At 43.6% G+C, this 22,274-nt stretch overlaps 1 protein-coding gene across 2 annotated transcripts; it reads right to left on the reverse strand.

Annotated features, from left to right (window-relative positions):
• Positions 1-3,855: 3,855 nt before the first annotated feature.
• Positions 3,856-19,921, reverse strand: ddx27 (DEAD (Asp-Glu-Ala-Asp) box polypeptide 27). Of its 2 annotated transcripts, none has more exons than XM_074647275.1 (21): positions 19,661-19,921; positions 16,768-16,917; positions 15,092-15,151; positions 14,817-15,009; positions 14,498-14,550; positions 14,328-14,414; positions 13,369-13,474; positions 13,097-13,270; positions 11,618-11,768; positions 11,391-11,490; positions 11,149-11,290; positions 10,905-11,058; positions 9,546-9,627; positions 8,944-9,121; positions 8,684-8,790; positions 7,501-7,597; positions 7,271-7,362; positions 6,900-7,020; positions 6,671-6,764; positions 6,388-6,447; positions 3,856-4,015 (listed from the first exon to the last, which is right to left on the reverse strand). In XM_074647275.1, exons 1-21 carry the CDS (start codon positions 19,742-19,744, stop codon positions 3,997-3,999), a joined length of 2,304 nt encoding a protein of 767 aa, XP_074503376.1. In that variant the 5' UTR covers positions 19,745-19,921; the 3' UTR covers positions 3,856-3,996. The 2 variants fall into 2 exon arrangements, with proteins under 2 accessions (XP_074503376.1, XP_074503383.1); XM_074647282.1 differs by having other exon boundaries at positions 6,671-6,767; positions 19,661-19,919.
• Between the last annotated feature and the right edge of the window lie 2,353 nt (positions 19,922-22,274).

The following is a 22,274-nucleotide window of genomic DNA, read 5'->3' on the forward strand; positions in this document are numbered from 1 at the left end:
AAACCTGAACCTCAGATAAACTCTTAAACTAACTCTGCTGTGACGTCATGCAGGGTGGAAGTGAACGTCATGAAAGCGTCCTTTGTTTATTCTACCCTCTAAAGGCAGAGAGCTGTAACGACAGAAACTGGGACGCTGAGAGAAAAGTTTTCAGGCGGGATGACAAACTGAATTAACAGATACAAAGGTTGTGATGTCTTCGTTTTATGTCTTTTTAGATTATTTTGTCATAGACCTAAACAGGTTTCCTAAAAAATGTGTATCTGCACTCCATCTTTGGATATTCTCCCGGTGAAGATCTTTCATTTTATTTCCATCAGTCTTTTTATTACGGAAGCCCTGAAAGACAAGCGAGAATCTTTTTTTTCTGGTGATCCGTTTTTTAAGTCTGATCTGAGTAATTTTTCTCTCCTGTGTTTATGGCTTAACAACAGGTGAACAAATGTTTTGCCAGGATATTCTTTTTTTTCCTGTGAAACAGGTGGAAAAAAAATGTAAGTACAGTTTTTCCACCTGTTTCACTGGAAAATAAGGAACTTTTAGCTGAACTAGTTGAAACATTTTTAACTTGTATCTTCGCCCCCCATCCACGCTGCCCCTTTTAATACGTCAAAAAGTCAGATTCTGGTCTTAACTCAGATTTATTGTCACTGTTCTGGGATTAATTCAGGATCCATTCAGGACCGCCTCCCACAGTGGATGTTTCAATCTGGAACCAGGATTTTATCAAAGTAACCTGTGGGATGCAGGTTACTTTGATAAAATCCACAAAACAACGTTGTTAGCCATCAGCTCTTGGCCTTGGAAGTAGCACTGGGTTACTAACGCTAGTTAGCCTGACATGCTAAAGTTAGTAGCTTACATTAGCACACTGTTTAATCCATTCCTTACACTTTTGCTGTTGTGTTTGGAAAGTTGATAAAAAAAGACACGACCTACCAAAAATCCATCGCTAGACAGACCTGCTGCCTAGTTACAGTTGCTAAGCTGTGATTGGACAATCGCTCTTCGGGGGCGGGGTCAGTTCAGACTCGGATGGTGACGTGAACAGTGTTGACCAATCAGAAACTCAGTTCATCAACTCAATTACATGAGGTCACACAAACATTAGTATGTATATATACACTGTATCCCCAACTAATAATTAGTTTATGATTAATATTCATTACTCAAATGTAATCATCCCCAACTGTGAATTATTTTATGATTAATATTCTTCACTAAATCCCAACAGTTGATTCAGTAACCCAGCGACAGGAATGTAAATGACGTAATACTGAAGAGTTTTTATTCAGAGATGAGCAGAGCCGTCCAGCAGGGGACAGTCGGGAGGGTCAGTCTCACTTCAGGAAACCAAAATAAGACAAACCTACCAAAATAAGAGTCTCTTTTACTGCCTGAGCTATCTGCTTCCCTCTGGACAATGAGTTCAACATTTCTGAGCAGCAGTGGAGCTAAAAACCTAAAGTTCATCCTGAGGGGGGGCGCATGAGTTAAGCCCCGGCCCCAAGAACCACAGATAGGAGGTGTAAACATGACAGATTGTACTGAGGAGGTTTCATCATCAGGAGGAAGATGGACAGAGGTAGATGCTAGAATGTACCCACCAAACGCAGGTAACCTATCCTAACCATTCCAGGTCAATGCCTAACCTCAACCATCTCACGAGAGTTTCCCACATGAACTACGTTCAGTGGGTACATACTAGCATCTGCCATGGACAAACTGTAAACGTTCAGTTAACTAACTGTATGTACATCTGATCAATCAGCTAAGGATTAATGTGTGATCAGCTGATCAATCAGCTCTCCTTTGATTGGCTCATGAGACTCATTCACTGACCTGCTGCCTGTTGACTCGCTTTAACGCATTCGTTCATTTGAATGTAAACACATTTTATTTACTGTTTCCCTGGAGACCAGTGAGTTTCCGAACAAAGAAAAGGAAACAGTCGTCTTTGTTGTACTAATTATTTTTTTTTTTTCAGTAAGTAAAACTGAAACTATTAAGCTAATTATTTAATTTGTGTTTTGTGAAGGATTTCCGTCCGTCTGTCCACCTGTGTGTCCAGACATCCAGAACAGGTTTAAACCACATGGACTCGCTGTCTGTCAGTCCACATGAAAGTTGTTTAAATGTGTTTTGGAGAAAAAAACGGTACGACTATAAATTGATCTTGTTTCATCCAAACTGTATGTTTGTACAGAACATTGCCTGTTTTGATTGTATTTCAATATTAATTAAAAACCTTTAACCACAACAAACCCGATGAACCATCTTCAGTCTTTTGTTACGCTTACACAGAGCTAGTTAGTCTCAGGTCTACAGCCAATAACAGTCTGTACAGGGCTGGACTGGACTGGAACAAAAAGAACGGCCGGGGCTTTTTTTGGCCCCGTCCAGCCAACGACAATCGGTCAGACACCAGAGGCCTGTACTACGAAGCGAGTTCAACATACCCGGGGTATCTTCTCGTTATCTGGCTTCACTTAACCTAACAAACGAGATCTCGCTAAACTGTACTACGAAGCTGGTTATCAACTCGGTAAGTCAACCCAGGGTTTTCCAATCTCGTTATGAGCGCGTTCACATGAACGAGGCGGTGTTTGCAGCTTCTGACAAAACACAGACATGAACAAGTCTACTGACGGACAGAGCGGCACATTTAACAAAGAGTAAACTATATTAGACAAATACGAAGAAGTTAAACACTTAATCCAGACTAATAGTAACACAGTTGAAGCTGTCAAATGCAGGAAGAACAGCTGGTAAAAGAAAAAACTCCGGATGTGTGAATGCGTAAATTAACAGATTTATTAATTTAACGGAACTCAAATGTGAGATATAGTCGTCTAGATATAGCTTTATAGAGTGTACTAGATGAATGGATTACACCTATTTTAACCCTGCGTGTAAAATTTGGCGTCTATGACTACTTAAACATCCTTTCACCTGCTTTCCCCTCTGTGACGGTGTGAAACGGACTCAAGAGGAAGTAAAAATAAATAAATGTAAAAATATAATTCAAAGCGGTAAACACCCCCAGCATAAAGTCAGCTGTCCTTCTTGTATTTGTCAGTTTAAACTGTGTTGTTTTTAGTCTGGATTATGACTTAAACTTCTTCACATGTGTGTGATATTATCCTAGGATCACCGCACTGAGCTCCGATTGGTCAGTAGGAGGTGCTTTTATACGAGTTGATCTCTTATCTGGAATATAACCTGCTTCCGGAGCAGGTTAGCCGTTCAGCATCAGTTACCATGGTGATCTACCTCGGTAAGAAGTAAACCAGCTTCGTAGTACGGAAAACCCAGAGTTAACCCTGAAGTTACCTCGATAACCGCAAATCCTGCTTCATAGTACAGGCCTCAGTACTCACTCTGACCCTCCTCGGCTTCCCTGTCACATGCCTGCTCCTCTGCCTGGCAGTGGCCAGCCACCAACCCTTCTTCAGGTTCCACCTGATGCCGCACAGTGTTGGGTACTGTAGATGTTGGAGCTCCTGCAGCCCTGGCAGCAAACATGTTTGTTTGGTGGCATCCGCCACCGCTCTGGTTTGTGAGGACGTCGCTCTGATCTGTGAGGATGTTGCTCTCGTTTGTGACGACGTTGTTCTGGTTTGTGAGGCTACCCTCAAGGTTTGTGAGGACGCTCCAGTCTGTGAAGACCTTGCATTGGTTTGTATGGGCACTCTGGATTGTAACGACATCGCTCTGGTTTGTGAGGACGTCGCTCTGCGCTCTGGTTTGTGAGGGCACTCTGGTCTCCGAGGACGTCGCTCTGATCTCCAAAGACGGTGCTCTGGTTTGTGAGGACGCCACTCTTGTAAACCTTCAGATGACACTACAGATGTGTTTTTATACACTTTGCAACTTTATTTAAAACTTCTTTAATGAACAAAACAACTGGAAGAGATATACACAGTGAACACAAAGAGACGACATGGAAAATCCATGGGAGGAGAAAACTGCTGCTCCGGGCGGCCATCTCTGCGGTCACTTCTTCTTCTTGAACCTGACGAGACAGAACAGAGCGTCATCATTACTCCGTTTCGGAGTCTCAAGTCACATGATGAACAATGTGACTTGAGACTCGGCCTCAAAAGACTTGAGACTCGACCCGGAGTCAAGATTTGGTACTCATGACCAATCATCGATCATTAGTGCTACATCAGTACATCTCTTTCTGTATTATTGATACCAGCTGTGCTTTGTCACTCCCTCTCTTCTCTGCTACAGCGGGCTGATGCATAGACCCGCACACACCGCTGTGCTGTCTTCTTGTCACTCGTCTCATTCGCCCAGGTTATAATAATTAAGGTGTCGTCGTTGTCATGTTTTAGTGTTCAGTCTTTCCCATTAATATCAGACAGTAAGGGTGTAAATCACAAGTTTCATCATATGATAATATATCGATTCTATGGACAACGATACGATAATTTTTGATACCACAAGTCTGCCACGATACAATTTGGATTTGATTCAGGGGCCTGTGATCGATATGAGACGGTATCATGTGCCCATTTAATACTATCCGTTACATTTATATCAACTCACAAAATGCAACTAAAATATGATGTGACAATTCTATTACTGAGCTCTTCCAGACATTTAAATGAAAAACAATCAAAAAGAATAAATATAAAGTGGGAATTTCAAAATAATGGTGTATCTTAAGGATGATGATATGTATCGATACTAGGGCTGTCAATCCATTAAATTAATTAATCGCAATTAATCACATGATTGTCCGTAGTTAATCGTGATTAATCGCAAATTAATCACATGTTCATTTCTGTTCAAAATGTACCTAAAAGGGAGATTTGTCTTTTGACAAACTTGGGAGTGGGCAGATATGCTGCTTTATGCAAATGTATGTATATATCTATTATTATAAATCAATTAACAACACAAAACAATGACAGATATCATCCAGAAACCCTCACAGGTACTGCATTTAGCATAAAGAATATGCTCAAATCATAACATGGCAAACTGCAGCCCAACAGGCAACAACAGCTGTCAGTGTGTCAGTGTGCTGACTTGACGCTGACTTGCCCCCAAACTGCATGTGATTATTATAAAGTGGGCGTGTCTGTAAAGGGGAGACTCGTGGGTACCCATAGAACCCATTTACAGGTCAAGGGACAATTTTGAAAATGGCCATGCCAGTTTTTCCTCACCAAGACTTTTGCATAAGTTGTGATCACTATTTAGCCTCCTTACCGACAAGCTAGTATGACAATGGATTCTTTAGGTTTTCTAGTTTCATATGATGCCCGTATCTTCACTCTAGCTTTAAAACTGAGCCCGCTACAACCTAAAACTTCCAAGTTGTGTTAATGCGTTAAAGAAACTAGTGGCTTGAAAACAAATTTGCTTTGTGCGTTATTATTGCGTTAACTCTGACAGCCATAGTCGATAGTATTGATATTTTCACTTTGCAATGATGATATTGGATTGTTGATCACTCGATGCATCGTTACACCCCTAATAGACAGTAGGCCCGCCACAATCTTATAAAAAAGTATTATAGAAAATATTTTTACACAATCTTGGCGGGTCAGGGACGGCGGGTCGGTGCGGGAGGATCCCCTCGTGGGACCTCTCCGTGACAGTGCGCCGAGACCGGCCCTAGGTCGGCTTGGAAAGGCCCGGACTGAAGGTGGCTCGCAGCTCCAACAGTGAGCTTTACAAAACCCTGTGTCGTTTACCGTGCTTTGTGTGACTTTTTTTTCCATGTCATCTCCATTCATATCTATACAACCACTGTGTTTATGATTGAAATGAACGAATTAAATTGTTTACTAGAGCACAAAGTTCTTCATAGATCCAGCGTCTTAATTTTGCTCTCAAAGTGCACCAGATAGATGCATTTAACTTGGCCTTGTTATATTTATCTTTTAATAAAAATCTAATATTGTATGCCTTCAATTTCAATTATTCCCTGTGGTATCAAAAATGGTATCCAATATTGATATTTTTCAAGGTATTGTATCAAAGTTTAGAAATTCCAGTATCGTGACAACACTAATACTGATACTGACTGTACGCTAAACAAAGAGGTGATGATAATACAGTACATGCTTTGAATTAGATTATAGCTCTACAGTGTTCTAAGCAGACCTTCACAAGTGAGACTTCACTTGAACTTGCCCCTCAAAGACTTGACTAGGACTCTAGCTCAAAGACTTGAGACTTGACTTGGACTTGCAAAAATATACTTGTGAGCATCTCTGATGCGGCCCACTGCATATGGCCCCGCCCACAACTTCTCAGTTGGCCAATAGACCGTCATTGTGATGACGTCACAGATTTTTAAATCGTTATTCTCGGCTCAAGGAAGACAGATAGAGAGAGACAGATAGAGAGAGAGAGTAGACTTACCTGGAGCTTCCAGGACGCTTCCTGTCCAAACCCAGACGCTTCCTGTCTTCGAAGGACGGTCTGTAAGCAGACAGAGACAGGTGAGACAGCTGGACTGACAGACAGACAGCTAGACAGATGTACTGACTGACAGACAGGTAGACAGACAGACAGACAGACAGACAGACGGACAGACGGACAGACGGACAGACAGCTAGACAGATCTACTGACTGACAGACAGGTAGACAGACAGACAGACAGACAGACAGACAGACGGACAGACGGACAGGCAGAGAGTCTCACCCAGCTCTGTAGTGTTTCAGAGCCTTGCTGCTGGTGTTGGTCAGCTCTTTGTCAAACACTGACTTCTTCCCTCCTTTTCCTGCTTTCTGATTGGCTGCTGCAGAGACAATTCAGTTTAGTACATCTGTCAGTACCGATGTTGTATATTTGTATTTAGTATTTTAAAGTTCTGATGTAGTATATTTGTGTATTTATGAGTATTTTAAAGTAATGATGTGGAATGTCTGACCTTTAGTTGGCGCCTCATCCTCTGGCATCGCTCTCGCCCTCTTCGGGCGCCTCTCTCTCTTGGCCGCCCGCTCAGCGAACATCTGAGCCTTCAAGATCTCGAACTCAGCGCGCTCGTCAGACTGAAAGACAGACAACAAAGATCATCGATCTCTCACTCTGTCTGAGTTAGTTAGTTAGTAGTTTGATCAGAAGTTCAGGTATTAAGAATAACTATGTAAAAATAGCCAATATTCTGGCTGATGGTCTCATTTACTGATGTAGGTCATACAGAGGCATCATTATTAAACTGAGACTGTTTCATAACCAGTTCAAAGTTCCTCACAGTAGCTTTAAGGTGGACCAGCTTATCAAACCCTTCATGGTTATTACCGTCAGCTCCTTCCTCCTGCCGTCTTTCACAAACTTTTCTCTCTTCTTCTTCCCTCTCAGAGCAAGATCGAACTCCTGCAGAGCCTTCGACACTGATGAAGAGGAGGGTGAGTTAAAATACAGTGTGCGGAGGTACTGCAGAGTACTACAGAGGATGGAGTAGTACAGTGGAGTTCAGTTAACTGTAGTACAGTGTGTATGAGTGCAGTAGTGGGAGTATTATTACTCACCGCGGCTCTGTTTCCTCTCCTGTTGAGTCTGAAACCAAACGCGCTGGGATTGGTCGGAGGTGGAGGACCCATTGAGACGCTTCTGAGCCACACTCAACTACACACACACACACACACAGATACACACAATTTATTAACGGGTGAAGCTGTCAGGAAAATACAAGAGAAATGACACAGACGTCTATAAAAATGTACAAATCATTGGTGATAATCACTCAACATATTATTATAGAATAGGTTCAAGGTTGTAAAAAACATATTGTTTCACTGTTTATACACACAAATACAAGAGACAATGTAAGACATCAAACTATAATACAGTCCGTTTAGTTTTTATCCCTTTTTTATTTAAAGTCTCTGTATGTCTGTAAATCACTGAAAATAAGAATAATGCACATTTCGTTCATAAAATGTTTCATATTCTACAGAAATAAGAGATGTGTGAAAGATCCACATGTGAACTTTACAGACATAGAGAACTAAAACTAAATATTATTAGGTGTACAGTATAAGTTAGGGCTGTCAATCGATTGTTCATATTTAATCGTGATTAACCGCAAATTAATTGCACATTTTTTTCTGTTCAAAATGTACCTTAAAGGGAGATTTGTCTTTTGACAACATGGGAGTGGGCAGATATGCTGCTTTATGCAAATGTATGTATATATCTATTATTGGAAATCAATTAACAACACAAAACAATGATAAATATTGCCCAGAAACCCTCACAGGTACTGCATTTAGCATAAAACAATATGCTCTAATCATAACATGGCAAACTGCAGCCCAACAGACAACAACAGCTGTCAGTGTGTCAGTGTGCTGACTTGACTATGACTTGCCCCAAACTGCATGTGATTATCATAAAGTGGGCATGTCTGTAAAGGGGAGACTCGTGGGTACCCATAGAACCCATTTACATTCACATATCTGGAGGTCAGAGGTCAAGGGACCCCAAAATACGGTATGTGTATAGATGTGTGTATACATAATGTATAGTTTTTAATTTGTATGTGTACAATCATGTATAGATTTCTCTTTTTTTATGGATGTAAATTCTACTTCTATTCAGTTTTTAACTGAGCTTTAATGCAAATAAAGTAATTTGTGTGACGTATGTCAATCGTCAACTCAAATGTCCCGGTTGTGACAGCCCGAGCAGCGTGCAGGTGTTCAGGTTTACCTTGGCCTCAGACGCAGCCATCTCTCTCTCCTCTCTCTCCAGCCTCGTCACAGCTTCAACGTCTTTCTCCAGTTTAGTGATCAGATCTCTGAACTTCAGGATGACATCTGGGCGAGAGACACAAACAGAGAGAGAGAGACAGTTTCATCACAACGCACCTGTAAACAGGTAATGTCTTTTTAATTCTGGTACTCAAGAGTTCATCTCTCTCAGAGCTCATACGCTCAGACAACCCATCGGTGTCTCTCGGGTGTGGCTACCTGGCGGCAGGACTCGAGCCTTCACGCTGTTCTTGGCTGACTTCACCACCTCCTTCAGTATCTTCCTCTCAGACTCTCCAACCAGAGACACCGAACGTCCCGAGCGACCGGCTCTCGCCGTCCTGCCGACACGGTGGACGTAGTGCTTCACTGTGGATGGCATGGTGAAGTTTATCACCTGAGAGACAGACAGGGACAGAGAGATGGGGACATGTCTTCAGATGTGTGGGAGGATCTGTCAGAAAATGTGCTGGTTTGTTAAAGTTCAAATCGGACTTGCAGCGTTACTCAAACCCAAACTACACAAACAACGGATTTGTGTTCTTGGGGAGAACGTTCCTGCTAGTCGTTCTTTGGAGAATGAACTCACAAGGTCACAAGCACACTTGTGATGCAAAGGCATCGGCTATTGGCGATCGCTCTGACCATCGCCGATGGTCATAGATAGATCATAGTCTATCTGCACAACTCTACCAACGAGCCACTTTTGATTGTTTACTTTTTCTTTTTTTTAAATGAAAAAAGAAATTGTTATTATCATTTTTGTTTTACAAAAACATACCAAACTGTGACCCCAAAACCGTTCCACCCCACTCACTCACCGTTTTGACTCCGTCGATGTCCAGACCTCTGGCTGCTACATCTGTCGCCACCAAGATATCAATCTGATCATCTTTAAAACGCCTGAAGAACAACGAGAACATGGAGAACAAAGACGGTAAATACAAACATACATAGAGATACAAATTATCAGGTAGAATTAAGTTTTCTCTGTGTGTGTACCTGAGGTTCTCCAGTCTGTGATTCTGTGAGTGTGTGTAGCGGAGGTTCTCCAGTCTCTGGTTCTGTGAGTGTGTGTAGCGGAGGTTCTCCAGTCTCTGGTTCTGTGAGTGTGTGTAGCGGAGGTTCTCCAGTCTCTGGTTCTGTGAGTGTGTGTAGCGGAGGTTCTCCAGTCTCTGGTTCTGTGAGTGTGTGTACCTGAGGTTCTCCAGTCTCTGGTTCTGTGAGTGTGTGTACCTGAGGTTCTCCAGTCTGTGATTCTGTGAGTGTGTGTAGCGGAGGTTCTCCAGTCTCTGGTTCTGTGAGTGTGTGTAGCGGAGGTTCTCCAGTCTCTGGTTCTGTGAGTGTGTGTAGCGGAGGTTCTCCAGTCTCTGGTTCTGTGAGTGTGTGTAGCGGAGGTTCTCCAGTCTCTGGTTCTGTGAGTGTGTGTAGCGGAGGTTCTCCAGTCTCTGGTTCTGTGAGTGTGTGTACCTGAGGTTCTCCAGTCTCTGGTTCTGTGAGTGTGTGTAGCAGAGGTTCTCCAGTCTCTGGTTCTGTGAGTGTGTGTAGCTGAGGTTCTCTAGTCTCTGGTTCTGTGAGTGTGTCTGTGTACCTGAGGTTCTCCAGTCTCTGATTCTGTGAGTGTGTGTAGCGGAGGTTCTCCAGTCTCTGATTCTGTGAGTGTGTGTAGCGGAGGTTCTCCAGTCTCTGGATCTGTGAGTGTGTGTAGCTGAGGTTCTCTAGTCTCTGGTTCTGTGAGTGTGTCTGTGCACCTGAGGTTCTCCATTCTCTGGTTCTGTGAGTGTGTGTACCTGAGGTTCTCCAGTCTCTGGTTCTGTGAGTGGACCAGTCTGTGATTCTGTGTGTGTGTGTGCCTGAGGTTCTCCAGTCTCTGGTTCTGTGAGTGTGTGTACCTGAGGTTCTCCAGTCTCTGGTTCTGTGAGTGGACCAGTCTGTGATTCTGTGTGTGTGTGTGCCTGAGGTTCTCCAGTCTCTGGTTCTGTGAGTGTGTGTACCTGAGGTTCTCCAGTCTCTGGTTCTGTGAGTGGATGTACCTGAGATTCTCCAGTCTCTGGTTCTGTGAGTGGACCAGTCTGTGATTCTGTGTGTGTGTGTGTGTGTGCCTGAGGTTCTCCAGTCTCTGGTTCTGTGAGTGTGTGTACCTGAGGTTCTCCAATCTCTGGTTCTGTGAGTGTGTGTACCTGAGGTTCTCCAGTCTCTGGCTCTGACTCAGTTCTCCGTGCAGTTCTCCGACTTTCAGCCCCATCAGTCCCAGCAGGATGTGCAGTCTGTGAGCCTGTTTCCTCGTCTGAGTGAAACACATCACGTGATCCTGGAATGTCCGAGTCAGCAGAGCTAACACAACACACAACAGTTAGTGTTAGTACCGCAGTACGAGTAGTACTACCTTGTTAGTACTGGTACTGCAGTATCATCGGTACCTACCAGCCACCACGGCCTCTCTGTCTCCCTCTCGGTTTTGTCGGATTCGGACAAACTCTTGTCGCAGAAACGGAGCAACGTCAGTGTTACTGTTAACGAAGATCCTGATTGGCTGCTTCAACGAGACCGCCGCCAGGTCCTTCACCTGGGAACAGAAGTCACATGATACACATTGAAACACCTGGAGACACAAGTCACATGATACACAGTGAAACACCTTGGGACACAGGTCACATGACACACACCTCCTCTGTCATGGTGGCGGAGAACAGCATGGTCTGTCTGTTGTAGGAACACAGTCTGATGATCTCCTTCATCTGTTCCTCAAAGTACTCGTCCAACATCCTGACAGAGAAACACACAGAGACACAAAACAGAACCAAACAGGTGAGTCTTTGTTTCACGACTGTGTTTACTGGAAGAGAAGTAGTTTTTCTGCGGCGCCTCGTTGACCACAGGTGTCGGTGTTTACCTGTCGGCCTCATCCAGGATCAGGATCTCAATGTGACTCAGCTCAAAGCTCGGCGTGTTGTGGAGGTGATCGATCAGCCGACCAGGTGTAGCTATCAGGACATCGGGCCCTGCCCTCAGCGCAGCCTCCTGAGACTTCAGGTCCAACCCACCTGGACACACAACGAGACAGGTTACCTGAGGACCAGGGTCAGACTGAGTCCAGAGTACAGAGTCCAGTTCAGGGTCAGACTGAGTCCAGCATGTTTTTGGACCCTTTTCGTTACGCCATCTTTTTTAGAGTGGTAGGGGTGGGGGGCCGCGGATGTTCACGGGTAGATAAATAGTCAACAGTAGATGTCACATAGAAGTGGTGTACATATCTGAAAGCTGGGAACCTGAAGATTAATTTGAGATGCTGCTCAGCACCGTGTGTCAAGTTCTGCTAGTCATTAATAAGAAATACAATTTAATTAATAAATGAATTCATCGATTAAATTAAATTGTGAAAGTGTATAAGGGCGTAGATGATGATGATGATGATAGAAGTATCTGATGGTCATCCTCATGCTCTATTATGTCTCATAAATTGTTGCGGCAATTTTCAGGTTGATACCATTTGTTACACAGATTCGATGCTAAATTTAACCATTTTTTACCACTCCAGAATTGATCAAAATGATCAATAATCCCTCCAAAATAACACATTAAGACACCAAGACCTGAGGAACACCATAGAAAAAGCCACGCTGTGATTTTGTTTTCCGGCGATTGGATGGCGAGCACTTGTGTTGTGTAAACTGCTCAGAAACCCCCTTATTGTCAATCTAGCTAGGAAAGCCATCCATCCTCTGAATGCTCTAGGTCTCTAGTTTGTGGCTGTAAAGTTTCATGAGGCTGTGATTATCCTAGAGGTCACCACAGGTCATTTTATACAGCGAGGTCAAGTTTCACTATAAAGAAATGTCTCCTGTGGGGACTAACATCATCACACATGAATACAGTTGGGCTCATTGGATCCACGAGAGTCTCAGCTTTATAGTGATACACAATCTATGTAATTCAGGACTGTTTAGGGACCCCAGTATGCAGAAATATTCAAACACACCATTTTAGAATAGGAGACAGTAACACATTTATAGTGCATTCAAAAAACTGCATGTGATTATCATAAAGTGGGCATGTCTGTAAAGGGGAGACTCGTGGGTACCCATAGAACCCATTTTCATTCACATATCTGGAGGTCAGAGGTCAAGGGACCCCTTTGAAAATGGCCATGACAGTTTTTTCTCGCCAAAATTTAGCGTAATTTTGTAGCATTCATTTTTCGATCTTCCCGACAAGCTAGTATGACATGGTACCAGTGGATTCCTGAGCTTCATATGATACCAGTATCTTAATTCTAGCTTGAAAACTCTGAACTCTGCCCGACCGTAAACAAAGAACTGCAGCTGAGTCAGAGTCGGTCAGTCAACAGTCAGTAAACGGTAAGCAGTCTTACCGACAGTCAGGCAGGTGGTGATGGAGGTGAACTGGGCGAGCTGACGCGTCACAGAGTGAACCTGGATCCCCAACTCTCTGGTAGGAACCAGAATCAAGACCCGGGTCACCTGGGATGTCCTAGGCTTATAAATCAAACGCTCCAACACCGGCAATACGAAGGCTGCCGTCTTCCCTGAGGAGAGGAGAGGAATTATTTCATTAATTAATCTGGTTCCAGAGGTTATTAATCAGTTCCAGTATGATGAAGTGGTTCCAGTATATCAGTGTTACCTGTCCCAGTAGCAGCGCAGGCGCACAGGTCTCTGCCCAGCAGGCCGACAGGAACACAGGCCTTCTGGATGGGAGTCGGCAGCTTGAAGCCCAGAGCTGTGATGGCCTGCAGGGACACAACAGGAGGTTACAAACAACAACAGAAAGCCGGGGCTGGTAGGGGGGCCCATTGGGGAGCACCTGGTGGCTCAGCCTTCAGGTTCAGCCCAATGAATGACTGAGCCTTGCACACTTCTCTAAGCCCCGGGACACACATGGAACGTCAGGAGCGCGTAGTTGCTGGCCTTCCGCGGGTGAGGAAGAAAAAAGCGGTAGATGACGGGGCGGTGACACGAGATACGTGATACGTTAAACGAACGTAACAAGGCTGCTAAGTGAGAGAGGCATCCGCCGCTACGTTACACGGAAATGCACCGCGTAAGCCGACCACCCCGCGGTACCGCCAGCTGTCAGCGCATCGGTTTTTAAAGCGTGTTTGTAACGTTACCTTTTTAACTTTTTTTAATTTTCAAAATAAACCTGCAAAAATATCCATCTGTCGCCTGTCACATCTATTATGAAGTAACAAACCCAGTCCCCAGTTCATCACATTATCAATCAATTAGAAAACTAAATGAAATATAAACTAATTTTATCACATCTATTAGTTACCAACATGTCCAGCTGAACAACTTTAGTCGGTCTAATATGTGAATCAACTCTTAGCTGGGATGGTTGAGTGAGTGAAATATACATTTCAGTCTTCAGAAGTGTCTAATCCGTTTGTAAATGTAGCCTGTATTATCACATGCAAAAGGAGAGCTGAACCAGGCTCAGATAACCCTGGTCCGACCCTGGTCACTGGTGTGAAAGAGGTATAAACAGAGGTCACCGAGGTAGTTCATCATCTCATATCATCAGTCAACTGAACTCCAGTCCCTTTTCAACTGATGAGACACCGGAAGGTCAGAGGTGGTTACCTTCAGGATAGGTCGGGACAGGTTCATGTCTTCAAAGGTCAGCTGTTCGTCGTACTGAGATGCATCTTCATAATACGACTCCGGAGCCTGAAATAGACACGCAGCTCGTTACCATGGTAACCCAGCACAAACTGTTCATGAACCGGAAGTCATCAGCTCCTCTTCCTCACCTCCTCTCCCATCTTCCTCCTCTTCCCCCGTCGTTCTTTGTCTCTCAGGGTGTCTGATAGAAAACAGGAAGTCAACAATTAGTTATAGCTTTAAAAAATTTTTAAAATAATTTTAAGAAGAACGTCAAATAAAGTTCACTCTTCATTAAGCTGTCTGTTCAGCGTTGCGGTTTGTTTTGTTGGGCTGAATTACATCATAATGTCATTTCAATTTGATTTGATTTATTGATTATCTGGTTATTGAAACAACTGAAACAAAACAATTCAAATGTTTCTGCTTCCTGTCAAATATCAAAATAAAAGCCTCTGATGGACTCACCTGATTTAGTCAGAATCTCCTCATCGCTCGAATCAAATTCATCTTCCTGCTCCTCATCATCATCATCGTCATCATCAACTCCATCAGCCTCTCCTTCAGGAGGCTTCACATCCTGCTCTTCATCATCTTCATCATCCTCCTCCTGGTTCTTCTCTGCAGAACCTTCAGCAGCGTCACTCTCAGTTGATTTCTCCTGCAGATCAAAACAAACTCTACATTAAACACAGGAAGTGGAACCAGACCAGGCAGAAAGTAGAACATTACGTTGGACTCACCTCAGCTTTCCTCTTCTTCCGGATTTTTTCTATTTTCTGATCCAGAGTGGTCGCAGTTCTCTACAAACACAGAACACAATTATCAAACACTGCTGGAGAACGCTAGAGGACCAAAACATTGTCGGAGAACGTTAGAGGTCCAAAAACACTGCCGGAGAACACTAGAGGACCAAAAACACTGCCGGGGAACGCTAGAGGACCAAAAACACTGCCGGAGAACACTAGAGGACCAAAAACACTGCCGGAGAACACTAGAGGACCCAAACACTGCCGGAAAACGCTAGAGGACCAAAACACTGCCGGAGAACGCTAGAGGATCAAAACACTGCCGGAGAACGCCAGAGGACCAACACACTGCCGGGGAACGCTAGAGGACCAAAAACACTGCCGGAGAACACTAGAGGACCAAAAACACTGCCGGAGAACGCTAGAGGATCAAAACACTGCCGGAGAACGCCAGAGGACCAAAACACTGCCGGGGAACGCTAGAGGACCCAAAACACTTCCGGGGAACGCTAGAGGACCAAAAACACTGCCGGAGAACACTAGAGGACCAAAAACACTGCCGGGGAACGCTAGAGGACCCAAAACACTTCCGGGGAACGCTAGAGGACCAAAAACACTGCCGGAGAACGCTAGAGGACCAAAAACACTCCCGGGGAACGCTAGAGGACCCAAAACACTTCCGGAGAACGCTAGAGGACCAAAAACACTGCCGGAGAACACTAGAGGACCAAAAACACTGCCGGGGAACGCTAGAGGACCCAAAACACTTCCGGGGAACGCTAGAGGACCAAAACACTGCCGGAGAACGCTAGAGGACCAAAACACTGCCGGAAAACGCTAGAGGACCAAAACACTGCCGGAGAACGCTAGAGGATCAAAACACTGCCGGAGAACGCCAGAGGACCAAAACACTGCCGGGGAACGCTAGAGGACTAAAACACTGCGAGAGAGCGCTTGAGAACCAAAACACTTCCGGAGAACGCTAGAGCACCACTGTGATCACTCTAAGCAGCATCATGGGAATGAATTACGTAATGGATAATGAACACATCTACAGGGCGATGCCGCACCCCGACGCAAAGCACAGGGGGTCTCTCATCACCCTGAAGGGGATTCTATTACAACAATGACCCGCCAGCTGAACATTATCCCGCTTATTACACGGCTACTTACTGAAGAAATCAATAATTTTACACAAAAACGGTCCGCCAGAGTCCGACATCAGAACTGCGCCCATAGCAACGGTCTGTTACACATAGCAACGTAGAACGCTGTGATTGACCAATCGAGTATTCAACAAAGCTGTGTAATAATATATAACACGTATCTGATTATGTTAGTTTTTCCAAATGTTTTAAGCTTGTTCGTCCACGGCGCACTTTGGACATGCGGTTGTGACAAATTGCGAGCTTTAGGCCTTCTTCACTCACACTGAAGAACTTCCACACCGATAACATGTTTTGTGTGTGTGTGTGTGTGTGTGTGCGTGCGTGCGTGTGTGTGTGGCTGTGATGTTACTGTGGGCCGACGTAAAAAATCATGTGGCGGCGGCAAACGTGTATAAATGTGACCGGCAAAAATCATGGAAATATGAGACAGATTGGCCGATAGGTTGCATGTCAATATATAATTATATATGTTGATACATCTTTCGTTCTGCTGTGTTCTACCTTGTTCTTGAGCTGCTTCATGATGTCGGCCATCACCCACGCGTCGTCATCGTTCAGTCCGTCTCTTTCTCCAAACTCAAAGTTAACGTTGAAGTCTTTCGCCCCGCGACTCCCAAACTTCTTCTTCCTGTTCAGGACAATCGGTTGGTCCTGAGAAAAAACACACACAAAAATATTATATACAATGTTCACATTACAAGCAAATGTGGCCCAAATTGGATTTATTTCCTCTCATGTGTTACAGATCTGATCTCTACATAGTGGTGTGGATACAGGAAAAAAAAAAATTCCAATCAGATCTGAACCACTTTCATGTGGTCGCTGTGAGAACGGTCATATCAGAATTCATGTGTGTTTCCACGTTATACTTCACTGCGCAGGTGCAGACCACACAGTGTCGGAGCGGTCCGTTGAAACCACAGAAGAAGAAGAACCTCTCTCTCCACAGTGACAGTGCATCACTGGTAATCAGACACTGATAATGTTTGTTACCTGATAAAAAAGACTTTCTATATTACGGAGATCTTCTGCTAAACTCTGTGTCATGTTTCACTCAGTAGAGCTCTTTATCTCATTATTATTAATATGTTATCGCTCACTCTCATTATCTGGGAAACATCATGTTTATTCACTTTACATGGAGCTAAAATTAACAATGAACTATGTTAAATCATCTTCACCAAATTAGTTACTTTACGTGTAGTTATCCTTTAGAAGGAGTGTATGTTTACCGGTAAGCTGGGCTCCGTAAAATTAACAATATGTCAACGGAGGTTTTCTTCCAACAGTAGGAAACAGTTGAAGACTTTATTTAACTTTTCGTCAGTCATTTAAAATGTAAATTAAAGGCAGGATTGACGATGTTCTCCAGTATACATTATTTGTTATAATGGTTGAAATGGTCTTTACACCCCGACAGCGATCCATTACTGATGAGCTCTGAAAAAGGACGGGAAAAGAGCTGTCATCTGTAGCTGCTGTAATCCTGTAAAAACGTCTACCAATCACTGCCTCGCGGTCCGCTTGGAAAGAACCAATCAGATGCCTCCCTGCTCGTACTCTACTCTTGGCGTGCACCAGTCTGAACTCAATGTGCCTCGTCGCCGCACGTTTACTGGAGAATGAAAGAGAACTCAGTCCTGCAGTAGCACTGCCGCGGTTACTTGTCATGAGGTAGCGTTGTTGAGTTGAGGTCCTCTCTCCGCTCTGTGTCTGTGAAGTAGTTACGATGCGGCGGTGCTCGTGTGTGTGTGTGTGTGTGTGGGGGGGGGGCGTTGCCTTGTAAGGAGCCCCGAGGGGAGGGGGGGAGTTTAGACGGAGCTCCTGAGGTGATGCTACTCTCAAATTATGCTAGCTTTCCAACATCGTCGACCCTACCTTTAACTTATCAAACAGACTTTTCACAATTCCCTCAGTTCATATGATAAATTTGTCATGTTTCACAAAGCAGAACTCTGATTTAATGAAATTACATGTTATAAAACTGGCGATGTTTCGAGATGTCGAACAGTAACTACTTTTAAAAGTTAAATATCAGCCAAAATGACAAGTTTTACTTTAATAGTTATACAAAGTCAGAAGTTAGGAGATACCATATCATATCAAGTATCACTTCTATAAAAGGAAACCTCGATCTGTGAAGTTGAGCAATATGTTAATGGAGTCTGGCAGTCACAGGACTCCAACAACTCCAGTGTGTATTTTATGGACCACCGGACGTCAGTCCCCGTGTGTGTGTGTGTGTGTGTGTGTGTGTGACGTTATTGGTTGCATGTGAGGTGTTTCAGGGCAGAGATCCGTTCACACTGATGTCAGATATCGGTCACTTCAAACATGAATGTGAACAGTCAGCAAAAAGACGGGATCTGGGCTAAAAATCAGAACTGAATATTAATATAATATTAATGTAAGCCCTGTAATGTGAACGTAGCCGTATATACAGGCTCTGAAATTAACCTTTTTGCTCACCTGCCACTGTGTGACATTTCTACCGGCCACTCAGTTTTTCTGTCTGCAACTTCTGAAATCTATGTAGAACACTTTAAAACTATAAACACAGTCATTGGTACCAGACCGTAGAATTATGGAATATATCCTGTGACCTTAATCCATGACTATATTTAATTTAGGAATTGCTTTTTAAAAATAATATTTCTTAATATAAGGAGAACCTGTCTGCCATGGTGGCAGGTGACCTGACATTTCTACCTGCCACAGACAACATTTACCCTGTTATTTAGCAGGTGGCAAATTTCATTCCCTGCGTATATAGACTATATATATATATATATATATATATATATATATATACATACATACATAGATATACATGTATACTGCATATAAAAGTAGTTCTGTGACAGATTTGTGTCAAATAGAACTTTATTTAAACCTCCATGTGACCCTAATACATACAACACTGTAACATGAAATAAAAAACATACAATCACATTAAAATGATCTGAATCAGTTTCACACAGAAACATTTAATGAGTTTATGTTTCAGTAAAAACAGATCACTGATGTCAGATCAGCTCCTTGTGTCAGCAGAGAAACTGAGTCATATTATATTATATATATATATTCATAATATAATATACTAAACAACAAATAAATGTGCACTTTGTTATTGATCCCCTCACATCTGATGATTATGTTATTACATACTTTGGAACATGAACTGACTGACTTTTCTTCTGTTCACATTATAACTTTATAAAGTTAGTTTATATTTTAGTAAAAGCTGTTTTCATGTGTTGGTTTAGAGAAGGGTTCATTAAATCCTTCTGGATCAGACAGTGTTTTCTGTCCGGGCTGTGGTTCTCCTCCAGCAGCCTCATGGTAGTGAGGTGTCTCCGGGCAGAGTGTGAGGTGTGTGGCCGGCCTGACTCACCTCCTGGTCGGACTCGCTCTCGGGTTCCTCCGGACTCTCGTCCTCGTCCCGGATGGTCCCGATCAGACCCAGCTCGTCCAGCATGACGGACTGCTCTCCGGTACCTGCACACCGGACTGTGGACGGGCTGTAGATCGGTTCTACACGGGTTCTACTCGGGTTCTGTGGAGGTTCTCTGTGGTTCTCTCTCCACACACATTCACACGTGTGTTGACGGAAATAGGAAGTGAGAGCGGTTCGTTTCCGGGTCACGGACAAGGCCTGTTGAAGGAGGATGGGACAGGTCTCCATGAGTGCAGAGCAGGTTTTAGTGCGCATGTCAGAAATTCAACCCAAATAGGGAAAAATAAATAAAAGTAAAATAAATCATTCAGATCAAAATAAAAAGATCAATAAACAGGACATACTGTATAATGCCGTTCTCTTGGCTGGAGGAGAAATTCAAACGCTTCTGCTTCAGTTTCGGCGTCCTCGTGACGGGAGCCTGAACCGACAGAATATTAAACTGTAATTTCATTGGGTGGATGTGGCTCCGCCCACCACACAGCCCCGCCCCTGTCTTCCATATAAGGCACAGGACAAAATAAACCCCCACATACAAAAGGAGTATATGACGTGTTGATGACGCGTGACGGAGGGAGACACCGGAGTTTTGGTTGGAGACGATAACGTTTCTCTCTGCGGAGCCCCGTCAGTTCACAAGACACGGGAAACCTCTGTTGGTCTGGAGGAGCTGCAGCATTTATTTCTGCACAAACGTCCACTGAACATTCACTAGATATTCTCAGAGCTAAACTAACTCTTCTGCAGTGTGGAGTGTGCGCACATGCACGTGAGAGTGGAACGAAATAGCGAGAACGAGCGCGGTGTGTGAGTGAAGGCAAGCAGGCAGGCAGAGGAGCAGAGTACAGCAGAGTCTTTTGGTGCTTCTGTTTAGTTTGTGTTGGAGTCTTGTCTGAACAGCGTAGCCACACGCGAGCGCGCATGGGACACCGACCCGTAATGATTTATACGTGTAAGAAGTTACAAACAGTCCCTTTAAGGGGCCGGGCGCTTCTGCGGACGGCAATCAGTTTCTGGCGGACGCTCGCTTTTTGGCACAACACCGGTCTGATGTATAGTGAAGTCAACCGAGTCCATCATTGGGAACTCTCTCCTCTCCATCCATGACATTTACACTAAACAACAGAAAACAGGGCTTCTGAGATCATAACAGAACCCTCTCACCCCTCCCGTGGACTCTTAATGTCTAGAAAAAAGTACCGGCGCATCCGGAAAGATTCTCCAACAGCTTCTTCCCCCAGTCTGTCAGACTCCTCAACAACCTGCTGACCCCGAGCTCAACATAACACAGATACCATAACCCTAACCCTCGTGGGGGCTCGCTCATGTTATTGGCTGAAAAGGAGGGAGCCATCTGATTGGCTACCGATAATTCCCTGTTGAAAAGAATGCACTTGTAGATCGCTGCACGTCAGGGGAGTCTCGAAAAACCCAATACACAAATGCAGTGAAGTTCACACACGACAAGCAGTTTGTAAATGCAGGATCAACAGTATATAAATGTAACAACATCCACATGTGTTTTGGATGAAAATTGCAAATACTTTTAAATACATATACTTGTGGATTTATTTTAAATGTATTTAAAACAAGACTTGTTTGTGTGTGCATCAAAAATATATTTGTGAACCTTATTTATTTATCTAGATTTTTTTTTACATTCATATACAACAATAACTATTTTTGTGTGCATTGAAAAATATTTTTGTGGAGAGAGTCATTTATTTATAAATCATGATATACATTTGTGAATCCTTCTGCGTGCATTTGTTAATATTGAGACTGATCTGACCCCATGTTGTTCAGTTATCCTGCGTTTTGCACTAGGTGTTTGTACGTGTTTTGTTTTTTGTTTGGCGTCTTGTTTGTTGTACCTTGCACCTTAACTGTGTAGGCTGAATGTTTGCTTCACTCCCACTTAATGTTGCGACATTCTTTCTTTTAGTTTTGCACGGACAACCATTCCTCTATGTACTGCACTGCACTGTTCAATACAAACATCAACAACAAGAAGAAAGTTATACAGTTTATTACAAGTTAGTTCACTTCAAACTTATAATAATGACGTATTCTTCAGCATGGTCATGTTTGTAATATGAATTAAAGATCAAGAGTAAGGCTTTTCAGATTGTAAATGATCATTCTGCACTTTGAGTCTTTGACCTTCGGGAGGCGCTACAGATGAGTAAGAGCCCTTCAAACAGATGGTCTTTGTGTGTGTTTGTGTGTGTGTGTGTGTGTGTGCGTGGGTTGGGGGGAGCGTATGATTTAGTGTGTGTGTGTGTGTGTGTGTGTGTGTGTGGGTTGGGGGGAGCGTATGATTTAGTGTGTGTGTGTGTGTGTGTGTGTGTGTGTGTGTGTGTGTGTGTGTGTGTGTGTGTGATGAGTCGATGATGGATTTCAGGATGTTTCTGTTTAACTAAAACATCTGATTGAGTCTGACAGTAAACAGCTGGAACATACACACACACACACACACACACACACACACACACACACACACTCACACACACACACACAGAGTTACTGTACAAGTAATGAGGACTCTCAA

The sequence above is a fragment of the Sebastes fasciatus genome, chromosome 1 (assembly GCF_043250625.1).
Source record: "Sebastes fasciatus isolate fSebFas1 chromosome 1, fSebFas1.pri, whole genome shotgun sequence".
Classification (NCBI taxonomy): Eukaryota; Metazoa; Chordata; class Actinopteri; order Perciformes; family Sebastidae; genus Sebastes; species Sebastes fasciatus.